General features: G+C 45.0%; 1 protein-coding gene across 1 annotated transcript in view; it reads left to right on the top strand.

Annotated features, from left to right (window-relative positions):
• Positions 1 to 18,567, top strand: part of NIPAL1 (NIPA like domain containing 1) — a 176,206-nt gene that overhangs the window by 132,250 nt on the left and 25,389 nt on the right. Inside the window, 1 exon segment of the mRNA XM_086962677.1 lies at positions 16,329 to 16,419. Within this exon segment, the coding sequence (XP_086818803.1) occupies positions 16,329 to 16,419 (91 nt within the window).

The raw sequence follows: 18,567 nt of genomic DNA, 5'->3' as shown, positions 1-18,567 counted from the left end.
AGCAGTGGTAAAGTGCCCAGAGTCCTATAGCCAACAAAAACAGGTCAGGAAAAATACCATTTTTAGGTCTAAATTGGACATGAATGAGTTGTATCAGTTTACTGAGCGTTGAAGTTCAAGGGGAGTACGAGCTATGCTCACTGCGTCATCCGTGTAAAGGAGAGCGGGGATCGGGCGATTTTTAATTAAGGGTAGGTCCTGGGACCCCTCCAGCATGGCAACTTCCAGGCTGTTTGTGTATAGAGTAAAAAGGAATGGGGCCAGGACGCAGGCCTGTCTGACTCCCCGCTCAACCCTAAATGGTGCTGTTAATTCGCCCCCCAGGCCAAATCTAACTCTAGCTTTAGCATTAGAGTAGATTTCAAGAAGGAAGTTGACTAGGAGTGGATCAAGAACCATTCATGTTAAAATGTCCCAGAGCCTCGAGCGACTTACACAGTCAAACGCTGCTGTGAGATCTACATAGGCCATGTGAAGTTCCCACCCTTTGCTTCCACGTATTTGCCTCTATTTAAGGTCAAATTTAAAACCTGCTCTATGGTCCCCAGATCCTCCCTAAATCCATACTGTATGTCAGATTATGGAAATGTCCTTTTCCTGGGAGCTTCTTGTAAAAGCATTGGAAGACTCCAAATACTGCAAAATGCTGCAGCCCGCCTAGTGCTTAGACTCCCTCGAAGAGCCAACTCTAAAACCACTCTGGATGCCCTCCACTGGCTCCCAGTGAAAAAAAGAATACAGTACAAAGTACTCCTAATATGTCATCAGATCATCTGGAATAAAGCCCCCAGATATCTGACAGGTCTGGTTACCAGGTATGAACCACGCAGATCACTCAGATCTAGCGGTATGGGCATGCTTATGACCCACCGCTATAGGAGAGAAAAAATGGGAGGTCGGTCTTTCAGAGTGGCGGCTGCAACAGCATGGAATAAACTTCCCAGCCATCTCCGCATGGAGCCTTCAGAAACCATTTTCCGACGGCAACTAAAAACTCATCTGTTCTCCTTATAGACTATTTAATGCCCCTTGCCTCGTACTGTCTTCTCCCCCCTTATGAGTTTATCGCCTCTTCTTTAGCGCGGGGACACGCCGAAATGGCGTACTATTTTCCATGCGCTCTATAAATGTCTTTATTATTATTATTATTATTATTATAGATATGATCTTAGTGTCTTCCGTCCACTGCTGTAGGCGTTCTAAAATGATGCGTCCCACAACTTTCCCTAGGGAGTCGAGCAACGAAATGGGACGGTAACAAGTTGGACTCCGACGATCGCCCTTTTTAAAAATTGGAACCAGAATGGATTCTGACCAAGAGTCTAGTAGTCCAACTTTGCCGGTTGCTTCCAATACCCTGAGAATAATTGGGGCCCAAAGATCCGTTTTAAATTTATATAGGTCGACAGGGACCCTGTCGGGCCTGGAGCCTTGCCCCCTTCACTGGCATTTAGGGCTTGCTCGACTTCCGCTAAAGGGAAGTCTAGATCAAGTGGGATAGTAGGGGACCTATTGCCATTGCTGTTCATCCCTGGATAACCCTGAGCTGCGGACGAACTTGGAGGTGCTCCAAATATTTGAGAGAAGTGAGCTATCCACCACGCTTCGTCAATTGCGGCTTCAATTTTGCTGTTAACCCTAGGACCAGACAAAAATGGAGTATTTATAACCTCACAGAAAGCAGCACTATCATTTGTTGCACAGCTTTTATGCAATTCTGCCCAAAGTTCCATTTTCAGTTCTGATTTCCTTTGTCTTAGGGACTTATGATAAGTCGTCCTAAGTTAACTTATCTGTTCCCTATCTTTTGGGGTTTTATTAAGAACATTTTTAAGGTTTGAATATGCTTTGGTACAGGTGGAATTAAACCATCCAGCTTTGTTTTTTCTTACTCCTTTGGGTTTGACATTTAAACTTCATTAACAGATTTGGTTATCACCATAAAGTTGTCAAGAATCTCCTGCGGAGAAGATGAATTGGCCAAATAGACACTTATTGCCATCATGAAGTTCTTTACAACCTTTTCGGTAAACTTTTACGGGTCGACCCTGAACCACTTAAGGTTGTAATTATTTAATCTGTTCATGGCCAAACATTCATCCCCATAAATACTCAACCGTTTATCCTCTCCTCGTGCCAGCGGAAGAGAACGGGTAATTGAGATAGGGAAATGGTTGCTAAATGCGCAGCCATGAGTTTTAAAATCCGATAAAAAGAATGAGGCCCTGCTGACCAAAAAAATGAAATCAATGCAGCTAGAGGCACCTCTACCATTAAATGTTGGAGTTAAGGGGACAGTGGGTGATATCAATTCGTTTGCACTGACCAATTGTAGAATCGAAAACGTCTCGTTCAAGCAGACCCCAGTCTGAGAATGGATAAAGTGAGTCATATTGTTATCTTGCTCATCTAGGAGGTCGCATGTGATGCTATTGTTACGTTCACATAGGGGTATATTAAAGTCACCACCCAAGATAATGATATAATTTTTCCCTTGATGGTTATTATTAAAATCTAAGAGTAAATAACGGATTTCCTTCAAGATGGCAATTAGCTGGGGCTGCTGTAAATTATTATAGAAATTAACTAACACTAAGAAATCCTGTTTGTTAATTTCTAATACGATTATCTGGTAATTTTCCTCCATTTTTAAGGTGGTAATTTCCCTCACTTTTATTAGGTTAGAAATATAGACCACTAAGCCACCTTTTACACGCCCTGATGGAGATGGCGTTGCCGGAGAAAAAAAGGTTTTATAACCATTTAGGTCAATGGGTAAAACAGCCCATGTCTCTTGTAAACAGAGAATGTCATATGTCCTCGCGAAGGTGAGCCACTCATGTTGGTCGATCTTAGAGCGGAGACCCGCAATATTCCATTCCATTATACTAAGTGGGACCCCTCTCGTGGGACTTGCGGCAAGGAGAAAGGGGGTTGATGGACGTCCTTGTTCCTTTGGGCAGGTTCTATCATTTAAAGTACCCATACCTGAGTCCAGGCCAATAATTATGGACATACTCTGTTGGTTAAAACCATTACAAGAATTCATTATCATGGGTTCTTGATCCTGTTCCAAAGGAGTCAAAGTGGAGTTGATTTTAGGAGATACAGAGTTTTCTGCCTGATCTACTGCAGAAGAAGGAGTAAAAAGGAGACTTATTTGCTGACCCACTGTGTTTCTTTCATTAGAGCAGGAATGGTCGCAAATACAGGAGTTGGTTGTCAATCCACTTCCTCTAGGAATGATAGCAGCTCAAACCTATTAGAGGTTATAACCGAACCGTTACCTTCTCCTCTGGACCCTTGAACAGGTTTATAAAAGAAGCCCAGGGGGAGGGCCATGATACTGGTGTGTAAAGCAGGAGGTACCTCTTTTTGGTTTAACAGAAAGCGGACCAGTCGGGGCGTCCTAAAATGTATGACTATGCAATCTCCCTAGAAAGACTTTAATGAGGAGCCTACCCACCCCACTCTGCGAGCCATCAAAATGTCATTAGTGTGCTGAGAGTTAAAATGCTTATATTTCGTCAACCAGTCCACTACTTTATTACGAAGGGAGGGTCAAGATTAGGTCTGTGACTGTTTTAGTGCTGGGACACCCGTTAAAATTAGTACGTAAGGGCAGGATGCAGGTGATAAATGTAAATTATCTGTGCTGGGTTGGACCAGAGACTCACTAAAATTGTCCCTTTTAACCTCCCCTTGAGTTCTCTTGTGCTCCACCCTGGCAGTCACCTTTAATATGGGGTTTTCTGCTACGTGTCTTGGTACAATTTCAGGTTGAGGATCCCTTAAGGAACCAAACATAACCTCTTGAGTGGATTGCCTATGACCATCCTTTTTGGTAATAGTAGATTCCTTATTAGTGTAGGTAGTTTTTACTAGTTGAACACTGATTGAGTCTACAGTCTCTTTCAGTTGCTCAATCTTCCTCTCTATGCGGCCAAATCTTTCCTCAAAGAGTGCACTCATCTGGGTCATCATAGCCCTAGTGTGTGTTTCTACAAATCCTCCAACAAGGTCTTCAATAGGGGTCTTAGAGCCTTGTGAACCCTCTTTGGAGTTTGAGATGGATACTTCTAACATCTTAGGAGAGGAAAAGGTAGGAAGACGAAATGGCTAAGGCGAAATAACACAAAAAGCCCCAGGCAAAAGCACGAGCGGCAAGCAAGCACCAGCAATAATCCCCAGGGTGCGCTGCAAAGACTAACCCCACGCTAAGGCAGACCGCGCGCCAAGTCAAACGAGGGCTTTCGAGAGCACAAAGGGAGAGGAAACGGCCAAAAAAGAAAGAAAAAAAAGTAAGGCACAGACAAGCACCACAAGCGGACTCCAGCCGGGGCACAGAGAAGGGGGAAAGCAGCCATTCCTTCAACAAGGAAGCCACAAACGAGCGGCAGCCATCTTGAGAAGGGCACAAACCAACAGAACAAGGCGGCCATTTTGAAGCGGAAAAGAAGCAAAAGCAAAACGAGCAAACGAGAAGGAACCATAAAACTCCACATCCCAAACAACAAAGCAAACTAAGGCAAAGGCCCAGCAGACGCGGGGTGTCGCCGAAAAGATCGCCAGTACGGGACGCCTGTGCGCGGGTACAGAAGGCAAACAACAGCAAAACAAGCACATAAGCGCACTGTAAAGCAGGCAACCAATACCTCCGGTGGCGCATAGCTCAGTTAGGTGCTGCATCACACCAACAACCCAGATGTTAAGCACCCCATACAGCAGGTCGCGGCAAAGCCAGGAAGGCAAAAGCAAATACATATATATCAAGCCAAGGCAAGGAAGCACCCACAGACCAGCAATTGGAATCGAACTGGCGGAGACTAAGACAAAGACTAGGACTAGAACAGTAACAGAGCCAATTCACTTTCGAGACACATCCCTACTACTAAGCATGGGCGAATTTTGCGAATCTCGCGTTCGCGAATTTTGCAGATTTGCGAACTCGCAACTCGCAAAATTCGCGAATTCTCGCGAATTTGCGGATTTTTTTTTGTGTTCGCGCGTGTTTCTGCCAGTTCGCGGGGGTTTTGCACAATTTCGCAAAACGCGAACTTACCTGTCGGGTCGCAAGTTTTGCGAACTTGTTGTTTCTACGTGTCCAGCCTGTTTGGGACACTCTTCTTCATCACTGCCACTCTCTGTCACCACTGCCACTCTCTGACTACTCATGCCACCCTCTGGCCCACCCATGCCACCCTCTGTATCATCACAGCACCCTCTGGTTGTCCAGTCAGTGTACATTATTGTGGCAAAGCAAAGCACACCTTCCCTGCCTCAAGTGACCTGAATTAATTTGGGGCTGATTAATGTGTCACAGAATACTTTTTTAGCTGGCACCTGCTTCCTTAGTGCTTCTTGATTAGTGATCTTTTGCACTTGCTAAGTGCTTTCATTGTTGCAAAATTAGTTACAACACCTGCCCTGCCCCAACTGACAATAATGAATTAGGGGCTGATTAATGGATTTGAACTTCCAGCCTGGCTCCTGCTTGTCTCCCTTAGCTGTAATTCAGGACCTTTGTGGCATATGTGTAACTATTCTGAGGTTCAGAGCTGGGTCACATAATAGTTGCAAGTAGGCAACTGAACTCTGGAGGGGCCCCTCAGGAAGCACTACAGGAAATAGCTACTAATGATGAGCCTGAACTTTTGAACCTGGTAAGTAGTTTCAGTTTTGCTAAGATCGTATTTCTGCAATTTAGCGCTTATTCGCGGGGCGCGAAGTTGTACTGGGAAGCCGCGAACTCACGCGAACAGTGCGAGCAAGCCATAAAATCCGCTGCTCGCGGATTTGCGGATTTTGCGGGAGATTCGCGAATCTCGCGGATTGCGAATTTACCGAAAATCCGCGAGCGAAACGGATTTTCCGCCCATGCTTACCTACTACCATCGAGTGCCAACCCAAGCAGAACCGGAAGCCCCATCAAGCAACAAAGAACAGGAAGGCCCATATCGCACCAAATTAGGAGAGGGTTAGAAACAATGGCGGGCAAGGACGATAAAAAGATCGCCAATGACCCCAAAAAGAGCAGGAACGAATACCCTGAGTCCCCGGGCAAGCTCAAGAACGGCCAAAACAGTGAAACAGTCACGATGGAGACACTCCTGAAGAAAATAACAGAAGGCAACGACTTGGCAAAAGCTACAAAAAAAATAGTAGACAACATCCAGATGGAGCTAATAGCCATAAGGGCAGCACAAAGCAAAGCCGAGGGCAGAATAGACGAGGCGGAGAAAAGAGTTAGTAACCTGGAAGACCTCACAAGAGTAACCCACAAAGACCTGGGCATCGTCATCAGGAAAACGAACACCCTAGAAAGGATCCAGGCAGAATATGACGACAAGAGCAGGAAGGGGAACATAAGGCTATTAGGAGTCCCAGAAGGAGAAGAGGACACCCCAGGATCTGGTGCGGCAATGCTGGAGAACCTCCTACCCAAAATCACGGGACTAAGATTCGAGAGACCCTTTGAAATCGAAAAGGCATACAGAATCCCGTCGAGGAGAACCCAAAACAGCAACAGCCCGAGACCCATCATATGCAAGCCACTGAGAGGCAACCAGACAGACGCTATCTTTGCCATAGCCAGGAAGGGGCAACCGATGATTATGAACGGCCAAAAAATAACAATAACGCAAGACTACTCCAAGCTGACAGTAGAAACTAGGAAAGGCTTCCTGGCCCTACGGGACAAAATGCGAAGAGACAACATCACCTTTGGCTTCGCCGGACCAGCCAGAATGAAAATAACAGACAGGAACAACACACTCATCTTCGACGACCCCAATGAGCTAAAAAGATAACTAAGAGGTCCGGAGACAGAGAGCATGGAGTCACAAAGCCCGGGAGCAAAAAGAAGGGCCTCATCGGACGCGGCAGAAGGCGGAGATGTATAAAGCCTAAAATAGATGAGAAAACAACGGAACACTTGCACAAGCCCAGAAATGTTATACCTGCGTAGCCTTTTGAACTCAATCAACGTATCTACCTCAAGTGAGAAAGAAGACGCCTTGAGCTGGGTCGCAGCTAGCACAAGGAGGAATCGCAACTGTATCTACCTCAGTCCCCTCAGGGAAACACAAGCGTAACAGACAATACCAAACAGAACTTAAAGCCACAAGCAACGACGGAATAGAAGGAAGTGTACAGACCAACTACCTCAGAACAATGCAGCAAGCAGATATCCTTTATTACAGTGTTTTTTCTTTTTTTCTTTCGTTTCCTTTTGAAGGGAGAATACTAAATAACACTATGCAAGGACAAGTGTGACAGGGGCTTCTACCGCCTCCGCAGTAAATATACAGACTTGGGGGGAGGGAGAGAAAGGGACTCTTGCTGTCACACGCTCACATTTCTAAATGCGGGGGGAGGGGGGTGGGACGGGAGGAGGGAGGAGGGGGGGCGAAGGGTAGAATGGGAGAGCACGAACGATCACCACAGTATAGAAGCAGGTTTTACTTTCTATATATGTCTTTACTATCTCTATTTTCCTACCTCTACAATCCTCATCTACCCATAGCACAAGGGAGGGTCTGCCCAACGAACGAAGCAGCTCGACGGGACCCACAGTAGGCTTAAGCATGCCACCCGACGAACTACGCACGAGAAGCGACACAAAGAAACCACCATGACAGCGCCGACACAACCCCAACCATCACAAACCAAGCAAACAACTAATCTTAAGGTGGTGTCCCTAAACGTCAAAGGCCTTAATCACCCAGTAAAACGCAAGAAAACACTCGACTACCTGGCAAAACTGAAAGGAGACATCTACTTACTACAAGAAACTAGACTTTCACAGGAAGAAGCTTCACACCTGAAAGCGAGGTGGATAGGGGAAGTCCACTGCTCTCCCGCCAAACTCAAGAAACGGGGAGTAGTAACAATAATAAGCAAGAAAGCCAACATTACTGCGAAAGCCACGTACGCAGACGAGGAAGGCAGACTACTAGTGACAAGTCTGGAAAGAGGAGAGGAGACAATACATGTAGCTAACATATACGGGCCAAACTCGGACGACAAAGAATTCTGGGAGAAGACCACCACTAGACGATCGGAAATCCCACAAGACGACCTTCTCCTCATGACAGGAGACATGAACCAGGTCATGGACCAAGCAACGGACAGACAACCACACAGGATAAGCCACGACACCCACAATCCAAACATTCTGAAGAACTTATGCACCAAGCTCCACCTCACAGACCCGTGGAGACTGTAGCATCCCGATGCACGTGAATACAGCTTCTACTCCCACCCACACAACTCCTACAGCAGAATTGACTACATCCTAATGTCCAAAACATACTCCCACCTGATCGAACACACCGAAATAGCACCCGTAAACATCTCAGACCATGCACACATCAGACTTTCAATGAGCGGAAGACACAATGAACATGCAGCCAGCAGATGGAGACTAAACGACGACATCCTGCAAAACCCGAGCAACATTAAAGAAATTGAGGAGGCCATAAAGGAATACCTAGACATCAACGACAGCGGCGAGGTGGAAAAGGACACCATCTGAGACGCACTAAAGGCAACCATCAGGGGGAAGCTCATCAACATCAAGTCCAGAATGAACAGGGGCAGGAACAAGAAAATAAAAGAACTGGAAGATCAGATAGGAAGCCTAGAGAAAGGTCACTGCGCGAACCTATCAGACAAAAACACCTTAACAGACCTAACGAAGAAAGAATACGAACTGAACAAAATACTGAGCGAAAGAGCAGGCACCTGGATAAACAAATTCAAGGCCATAAACCTATGCTCGGCCAACAAAGCGGGGAAACAACTGGCCTCGTACCTAAAAGCAAAGCAGAGACAACACGCAATCGCAGCCATAACGGACAAAAACAACAAATCACAAACAACGAACAAAGGTATCCTAGAGGTCTTCAGACAGTTCTACCAAGAACTATACAGTGAGGATAAGAGCCTAGAAGACGATGGGGGGGAGAGCCTGCTCTGCAGAATCAACCTGCCCACACTCTCAGATGAGCAAAGAGAGACACTCGAAGAGAACATTACAGAAGGTGAGATCGATGCAGCAGTCAACCAGCTGAAGCCAAACAAAGCCCCAGGCCCAGATGGATACACCGTAGCCTTCTACAAGAGATTCCTCTGCCAACTGAGACCGACCATGGCAGGAACGTACACACACTGCATCCAGGGAGGCAGAATGACGAAGTCTATGGCAGAAGCCAATATCATTGTAATCCCTAAGGGAGGCAAAGACCCACAATTTCCACAAAGCTACAGACCTATATCACTCATCAACGTAGACTGCAAAATATACGCAAAAATACTGGCAAATAGACTGAACAGGGTGTTACCAACACTCATCCACAACTCACAGGTGGGCTACATCAAAAACAGACTTTCACAGGACAACACACGACTGCTCAGCCACCTCATCAACCAAACAACACACAGTACAGAACAGGCGGTCATGATAGCACTGGACGCGGAGAAGGCCTTCGACAGAGTATCCTGGCCCTTCCCAGATGCATGCATGCAGAAATTTGGCCTGGGTACTAGGTACAGGACAATGGTCATGGTCCTGTATAACAAACCGAGAGCCAGAGTTGTGGTGAATGGGGGCACATCAGAAGCTTTGACACTAGAAAGAGGCACGAGGCAAGGCTGCCCCCTATCACCCGGACTTTTCCTGCTAGCACTCGAACCACTGCTAGCCAAGATAAGGGACAACAAGGACATATCTGGCGTCACAATCAAAGACAAGACAGTGAAACTGGCTGTATACGCAGACGACATCCTCATTACCACCACAAAATCCACAACATCAATCTCAGCCCTAATGGACACCATAGGAGAATATGCAGCCGCCTCAGGATACAAGCTCAACAAGGACAAGTCTGAGTGCAAGCCAATGAACGTACACACCACAACAACTGTACTGGGGCAATCAGGCCTAGCATGGCAAACAAAACCCCTCAAATACCTGGGGCTACTGTTTGGAAGTGACCTAAAAGACACCATAGAGCACAACTAGGAAGCAACCTTGAGGAAAATAAAAGAGAACTAGACCTCTGGTCGCCCAAATACATCAGCTGGTGGGGCAGGGTGGAAACAATTAAGATGATGGTAACACCGGTGGTTAACTACACACTCAGCATGCTCCCCCTAGCCACGACGGAAAACTTCCACAAGAAGCTCGACAAAGTATTGAACAAATTCCTATGGAGAGACAAAAGACCAAGAATAAGCCTACAGAAACTGAGACTGACAAGAAACCTGGGTGGACTGAACTTAATGAACTTCAAACACTTCCAAACAGCCTGCCTGGCCAAACAAGGTCTCTTCTGGATCACAAACACCCAAGACTACGAACCAGAGTGGCTGAAGATAGAGAGGAACATCTTGGGAGGACTAAACCCGATAGCACTACTCACTGCAAACAAACACCCCCTCAGACTAAACCCTATCATCAGACACACCAAAGAGGCCCTCGTGAAGGTAGACAAACTTATGGGTCAACGCATCAGAGGAACAAACTGGGAGTCAATCTGGCACAACTCGAAGATACTCTACCAGACCAAAGTCCTCGACAACGAACTATGGATAAAGAGTGGAATCACAACCCCAAACCAGCTAGAAACGAAGAACGCCCCACTCACCTTTCAGAACCTCCAACAGCTCCACAGCCTCCCAGATATAGAGCTGTACACATTCCTTAAAATAAAGAAGGCCATAACAAGGACGAACCTAAGCAAAACACCACCAATGATAATCAAATACATGGACAACCTCAATGCCACAGGCCACCACACAGCAAAAATATACAAACTACTAAGCCCCCAAAAATCCACGCTGAATAAAAAAGTGATGAACACCTGGGAGGAGCTAGCGAAAAGACACCTGAATGACGAAGAAAAAAGCATACTATGGAAATCAGCCACCACCAACAAAGTCACACCGCAACTGGCACAAACGAAATGTTGGCTACTCCACAGAGCCTACTGGACCCCCGCGAGGCTCCACAAAACAGGCATAAGAAACACAGGAACATGCTGGAACTGCGAAAAAGAGAACGGTAGCCTGGAACACGTCATCTTTGAATGCCAAAAAGTCAGGAACTTCTGGAAGAAGGTAAACAACTTCATCAACGACGTGTTAGGCAAAGACACACCAATCACCTTCGCTGATCTGGCCACAGGGTTCATGACACACAGCCTGGAAAACAAAGAGGAAAGAGACCTAGTTGACATCCTACTAACAGCGGCAGTTAAAATCATATTAACAAACTGGAAAAACACTGCCAAAGCCAGCTTCAAAAACTGGATTAACTGTGTCACCTTCCTCAGAGGCGCGGACAACATCACAGGCAAATACTCGAAAGAACATAACGCCAAAAACGGCATGTGGGAAGCCCTTGATGCATATCTCGAACAAGCCTGCCCCCCCTAACCCCCCCTCTCTCCTTTCTTCTTTCTTCTTTCGGTGGGGGGGGGGGGGGACACCACGCACAAGGAAATGTTAAACCAGGGAAATTCCCCCCCCCCTCTTTGTTTTTTTTTGCATACTCTGTACTGTCTGTATCTGCTGATATGCATATCTATATTTTAATTTAAAAAATTGGAAATACGGAAAAAAAATACAAAAAAAATAAAAAATAAAAGAGTTTCTGGTTGCTCAGATGAGTGTCATTTCGGATATTTAAATATTTCCATCGTCTTCATTGCTTGATTTTACTGGCGAGAAAGTGTCGTTGAAATGTCACTCATAATTACACTGAAATCATAAAAATGTCACATATAGCAATCTGAAACCTTGGCAGCTAAGGGGCTTCCCCAGGTATGATATGTTTAACACGTCATTACGAGCATCAGTATATATTCCCCAACTTTATTTATCAGCTCATGAGGCGGTGCTGTCCATACTCTGTCAAGGAACTCCCGACAATAACTACTGAGTCATATAAATATTCAGGGCCTATTAAACCGCTTCCCTGTCTCTCGGTGCTTACAGTGCCCTGAGCGGTATCATATGAAACTGCGTCACGCGCAACGTTCCAGACACGATGTTCTCTCAACGTCACCTGTGATTTCCGGCCTTCGGGTGCTCCTCCTGTCCTAACCTACAGCAATAAAGGGGGTGCACGCGCCTACCAACAGTGTTTGAGACACGCCCAGATGCGAAGCAACAGCCTACGAGAAGACACGCAGCTGTGAGTGAACTCTGTGGCGACTTCCCGAGGGCAAACAAGCGCGTGCAAAGTCCATTGTTCAGCTGTTAATTATCGCCTGACGTCGTTTTGGAAAATTGCCATGAGCAAAGTCGATGCTGTTCGCTGCCGAATAGTAAAGTTACACGGGCCAAACCCCTCCCGCGGCGGCATGTCTTCAAACCGGAGTGGCTTAGCTTAACTTAATACACTGTACATAAGCAATGTATTTTTGCAAAACATATTTTTAAGCAGGAAAAAGAAAAAAAAATACCACAAAGAGCAGATCAAAACATCTGCCCTTCAACATTTCAAAACAATTAAAGTATACAGAAATAACGAAACAATGAATACATTTTAAAACGAAATAAACTGACGCGCTCGCACGCGGAGACCATACAAGATCAAAGGGGAGGGGGAAAAATGTTCAAACGTAAAATGCGCACCTAAAAGGACGGAGGGAACATAAAATCCACAAATAAGAGACTAACAGAGGACGTGTCATCTTCGGATATACATATCTATTTCTAGGCCCAAAACATCTAACTAGGTTTTGTGTATTCCTACACCCTCTTTGTAACAAAAAACTAAATGGTTGATGAAATGTTGTTCGTTCTTGTTAGCATGCAGGAGGAAAACAGATGAAAAACTGTTAGAGGCAGCACTTTTTTCTGTCCTGCGATGCCAAACTACCGATGTTGCTACAGGTAGCATCGGTGATATTGTTTTTACAGGTGTAATTTTAAGTCTAAACAACAGAGGTGCGAAATACCAGGGGGTGCTACCTCAGGAGGGCGCAGGGCGTTCGGGGGCAACAGTATAATATTCTTAATTAGCAGCCATCGCTTTTTCAAGCGCACTCTCATCAAAACGTCTATGCCACTCATCGAGTCGACGCGTCCCAATTTTTTAATGGACTTTTCCCTCTCAGTGGCAGTAGTGGACTTTCCACTCTCAAGGGCAGTAGTGGACTTTCTTCTCCAAGTGGCTGTAGTGGACTTTCCTCTCTCAGTGGCAGTATGGTACTTTCCACTTTTAGTGGCAGTAGTGGAATTTCCTCTCTCAGTGGCAGTAGTTGATTTTCCCCTCTCAGTGGCAGTAGTGGACTTTCCTCTCTCAGTGGCTGGCAGTAGTGGATGTTGTACTCTCAGTGGCAGTAGTGGACTTTCCACTCTCAGTGGCAGTAGTGGACTTTCCACTCTCAGTGGCAGTAGTGGACGTTGCACTCTCAGTGGCAGTAGTGGACTTTCCTCTCTCAGTGGCTGGCAGTAGTGGACCTTGTACTCTCAGTGGCAGTAGTGGACTTTCCTCTCTCAGTTGTAGTAGTGGACGTTGCACTCTCAGTGGCAGTAGTGGACTTTCCACTCTCAGTGGCAGTAGTGGACTTTCCACTTTCAGCGGCAATAGTGGAATTTCCTTTCTTAGTGGCAGTGGTGGACTTTCAACTCTCAGTGGCAGTAGTGGGCTTTCCTCTCTCTGTGGCAGTAGTGGACTTTCCTCTCTCAGTTGCAGTAGTGGACGTTGCACTGTCAGTGGACTTTCCTCTCTAAGTGGCAGTAGTGGACTTTCCTCTCTCAGTTGCAGTAGTGGATGTTGCACTCTCAGTGGCAGTAGTGGACTTTCCTCTCTCAGTTGCAGTAGTGGACATTGCACTCTCAGTGGCAGTAGTGGATTTTCCACTCTCAGTGGCAGTAGTGGACTTTCCACTGTCAGTGGCAGTGGTGGACTTTCCTCTCTCAGTGGCAGGAGTGAACTTTCCTCTCTCAGTGGCAGTAGTGAACTTTTCACTCTCAGTGGCAGTAGTACCTTTCCACTCTCAGTGGCAGTAGTGAACTTTTCTCTCTCAGATGCAGTAGTAGACGTTGCACTCTCAGTGGCAGTGGTGGACTTTCCTCTCTCAGTGGCAGTAGTGAACTTTCCTCCCTCAGTGGCAGTAGTGGACTTTTCACTCTCAGTGGCAGTAGTGGACTTTCCACTCTCATGGCAGTAATGGATTTTCCTCTCTCAGTGGCAGTAGTGGACGTTGCACTGTCAGTGGCAGTTGTGCACTTTCCGCTTTCAGTGGCAGTAGAGGACTGTTCACTCTCAGTGGCAGTAGTGAACTTTCCTCTCTCAGTGGCAGTAGTGGACTTTCCTCTCTCAGTGGCAGTAGTGGACTTTGCACTCTTTCTTTAAATTTGTTATATTTCAATATCAACAAGATACTTTTGCCCATTTCACAAAGCCTCAGAGGATGGATAAGGACATTCTCCCTAGTCTCCGACTGGTTTGGGACTGAATACAAACCTCTATCCAGTACTTTTTAGCACTATGAACTAGCCCTGGGTGACAGATCAGCGCTCTGCAAAAGACGTAAAAAGACATATTGCTATTGCTATTTCATTGGCCTGAGATTCTATCACTGATTCCTCACCAACTTTTTTGAACATTTTTACTCATTTATCAGTTGTCTGATCTAATATTGTATTAGAGTTTTGTTATAGAAATTATTTTAGCACTAGCTGTATCAAAGTTGTTTTGCAGGTAACATTTTCTTTTTGGAACTTCTGTGTATCGAACGCAATGTTCAGTTATCATTACCACAGCTATTTTACTGCCACCGATTTTCTAGACTATGGCATTTCTTTCTGTACTTGTGTCACCATGAATTATTGGCCTTCCTTCTATCAGAGTTTCCTTCTGTTCTTTCCAAGGGGCCAAAATGGGAAGAAAGATCTAGGTTCTTATATTGAATACAGGAAAGTTCTTATAGCTATTTGAGAATTGAGCCATGGCTTCCGGATGGAAGGCAGGATTGTGTTGGAAGCCCACTAATGTTAGGTAACTGATTTGTAGCGACATTTATGTTTTCCTGTTGTATAGTGTGCTGGAGTTGCATGGTGACTTTGGAGCAACTTGTGGTGTGCTTTAGCTCTACATCTCTGAATGCAAATGACTACACTTAAAGTTTAAGTACACAGCAGTTTCATTACACAACTGTATGAGTTCACTATGGTTTTATTCTCTTTTTCCCCACAAATACAAATTTTTTGCTGCAGGAATAGTGCCTAAAACCATAGCATGATTCAGAAAAGGGGGTGGTGATGAACAGAGTGTCTGAATTAAGCAGACCACTCTTACCCAGTTCAAAGATCAGGGCTTGATCCATCACCGTTATTTATCTCACTGCACCATCCCAGCTCAGAGCCTGGCTATATGCATGGCACTGTTGCAATCTTGTGTAATGTGAATTTTTGCTGCAGCTCATGAAAGTACCACTCACTCTATAGTTACTTGACCTTGCATGTAACAGGGTGGTGGGGGGATAAGCTGTGTCACACCTGTATGTGTTTGTCAGACATAGAACATAAAAAAGAATAACAAAATGAAAGAGTGAGAAGAGAGATCAGCCACCTTCCTTTTTCTAATTCAACAAACAATGAAAACCAGCTCGCTACCAGAGTATACTAACTCGTGAGATGGTCCTCACTCATATAAGTATGTAAACCCTTTAGGTTTTTAAAAGAACCATCACACACTAACACTAGTTAGTGGCATGCTTCATCATAGGGTTCCCACTGAGAACCCTCGTGCATCTGGGTGTGCTGAAGCATCTGTATTACAGCAGAGCGGGTATGGTTTGTGAATCTCAAGGGAAAAAAAAAGATTTTAAAATTGCCTCAAGGCTGCCAACCATTCAAGGTGTAGTTTAATAATGGTATCCTTAGACAAGTTTTTAAAAACAATGGAGGATGTGCTGTGGGGATGGTGATGATCTACTACATCCTTGGTGACCGCTGTAGTAGAGGAGTCGCAGCACACCCATATGCACGAGCCATCTCAGTGGAAACCCTAAGATGAAGCATACCACTATCTAGTGTTAGTGGGTGAAGGTTCGTTTACAAACCTAAGGGGTTTCCCTCCTCATATAAGTGAGGGCCATCCCACGAGATAATATACTATGGTAGCGAGCTCGTTTTCATTGTTTGTAGAGTTAGAACATAGTAATACTTTTGTACTTAAATGTTCTTCTCAAACCTTTATCTCAGAAAAGTTTGTAATGCATCTAATCATAATATGAAATGAATATCATCCTCAGATTTTAAATCCACTAATACAATTTTGTACGTGTGAACATTTTTTGTATTTATAGTGGGAGTTGGAGAGGCGGCCAACTTTGCAGCCTATGCCTTCGCACCTGCGACCCTGGTCACTCCTTTAGGTGCCCTCAGTGTTCTTATCTGGTAAGTGAGATTCTTCAGAGTCTACTTTCAGAATGTATTTTCAGACATTGCTTGCCAGTAGCTTAATTCAGTTCATCAGCTTGCTATTTTCGTTTTGAAAGTACTCAAAATCTTTAAGGTTATTGAGAAATGGAGGACTGCAGTGGTGCCAATATGGTATAAAATTGGAGTTTGATTGAAGATACACAAAGTGCTGGCATGTGTTTGATGCACAGTCAATGAGTCAGATTGTTATTTTGTTCTTCTTATGACTATATAGTGTGAAAGATGCAGAGCTATGATGACCCAAAACTTGTACCCACACTGCAGTTAAGAACACATCCCATGTGATTTGCTCTCTCAGTACAGATGATGGGCCCGATTTACAATGTCAAACTCAGATGAGTCTAACTTTACGACTTTCAGTATTCACAAAGAGCATTTACAAGTAGTAAAGTTAGACTTTTATCTCAGTTAAACTTACGTTTTAGTCTTAAGTTTAAATGAGACCAAAAGGACTGGAATCGGTTAAGCTTAAGACCAAAACTTTAGTTTAACTGAGACAAAAGTCTAACTTTACTACTTGTAAATGCCCTTAGTCAATACCAAAAGTCATAAAGCTAGACTTTCGTCTCAGTTTACCTTTGTGAATCAGGCCTGATATATTTATATTTTGGATTTATAAAACTCCCCCTACTGCCTGCATCTTTTGTGGTCGTATTCTAATAGAAAAAGGGCCATATTATTACAGTAAAGAAATAATCAATGTGAATCAGTCAACAGCTGGTTCGGGTAGGATAGTATAACATTTTTTTTAATGGATTGCCATCTCCGGTCAAACTTCTATTATAAATTTGGAGTTGGATCCCTGGCTAGCCCACCTCTAGGCCCCAATGCACTAAGAAGGCCTACATCTTGGAACATATATACATACTACTAGGCATTGTTGGGGTTTATGGCCCGATTCACAGAAGTTCCAGGCATAAGTGCATGCCCCCGAGCAGTTTCTTAGCTACCAGTCTTACTTTTAAGTTCTACTGTGCGCTTAGTTTTTGTGATCAAGTACTGGGAGTCAAAACAGCACAGCCCTTTTATTAGTTTTCTTATTCCCATAAATGTAGAACTCGCATTCCAGAAACCTCACAATACGAAGGATCTTTTTCCTTTTGTTCTTTTCATAGAAAATTATTTTTCTCTCAATGTCTGGCATACCCCTTCTGAAAATGGGGAAATAAAGCTATGGCTAATTCAATGGTTAGTGGAGTACTGGGGTTCAAGGAGGTACAATTTACAAAAATTCACAGAGTTTGGAAAGTGAGGCACTCTGGATTGAACTCTGCTCACTTTAGCGCCAGGGTCACATGTCCCTAACCTGCTGGGTGCAGTAACCTCAAACGAAGGTTGCCAAGGCTCCCATGAGGTCTAGTCTGAAAGTCAGAGAACAATTACCATCTCCCATAGGAGACTCGAGCATGGATTTCGGCATCAAATACAAATTCCATTTACCAACTTCCACTTTTGGTCTTCTGCTTAATTGTAAACAATTTAAAGAGAATTAAGACCTTTACTGTGCAATCCTCACAAGTTGTTTATTCACGCTGTTAGCTTTATGTGCTTCCTGCCGAGTAAGAGGGGAAGCGGGTTAATTCCGTGCTTGAAGGGTGCTTTGCTCTCAGCTTTGGACAGAAGTATTGACTTGGCTGTTGTGCTATTCTCTTTGTGTGGATTGGCTGCCGAATTGGCTATTTTAAAGAGTTGTGCCACCTTGTTTAAAGATACTTGTTTTCTTGGCACCGTGGCCTGCATTCGTCACGGAAGGCAACTCTGAGAGTGGAGTAGGTGGCTGTATTGACTCAGAGGCCTAGCTCTCATTCGTGCAGCAGGAGTGTGAGGCATCCTTTGCACTTAAACTGGGGCCGTATTTTACTGCTCAGTAGTAGAGCAGGAGCAGTGTTGTTGTAGGCCCATTGTCCCCTTGATGCACTAATGGTTAGACTGTGATAGGTGGTGATGCCTGCAAAGAGGTGTCTCAAAGCAGTGACCGGATGTCCTGTTGCAATGCCTGCACCTTCTCAGCAGAGAGTCTCGGCACGCCCATCACTGTGTCCAACTCAATGCCTCGAAAAGTGAAAACCTGCGCAGGGCCTTCCGTCTTGCCTGAAGCTAACG

This window comes from Lissotriton vulgaris, chromosome 3_1 (assembly GCF_964263255.1).
Source record: "Lissotriton vulgaris chromosome 3_1, aLisVul1.2, whole genome shotgun sequence".
Taxonomy (NCBI): domain Eukaryota; kingdom Metazoa; phylum Chordata; class Amphibia; order Caudata; family Salamandridae; genus Lissotriton; species Lissotriton vulgaris.
The sequence above is the reverse complement of the archived record's forward strand: the minus strand, read 5'-3'. Positions and strand labels throughout refer to the sequence as shown.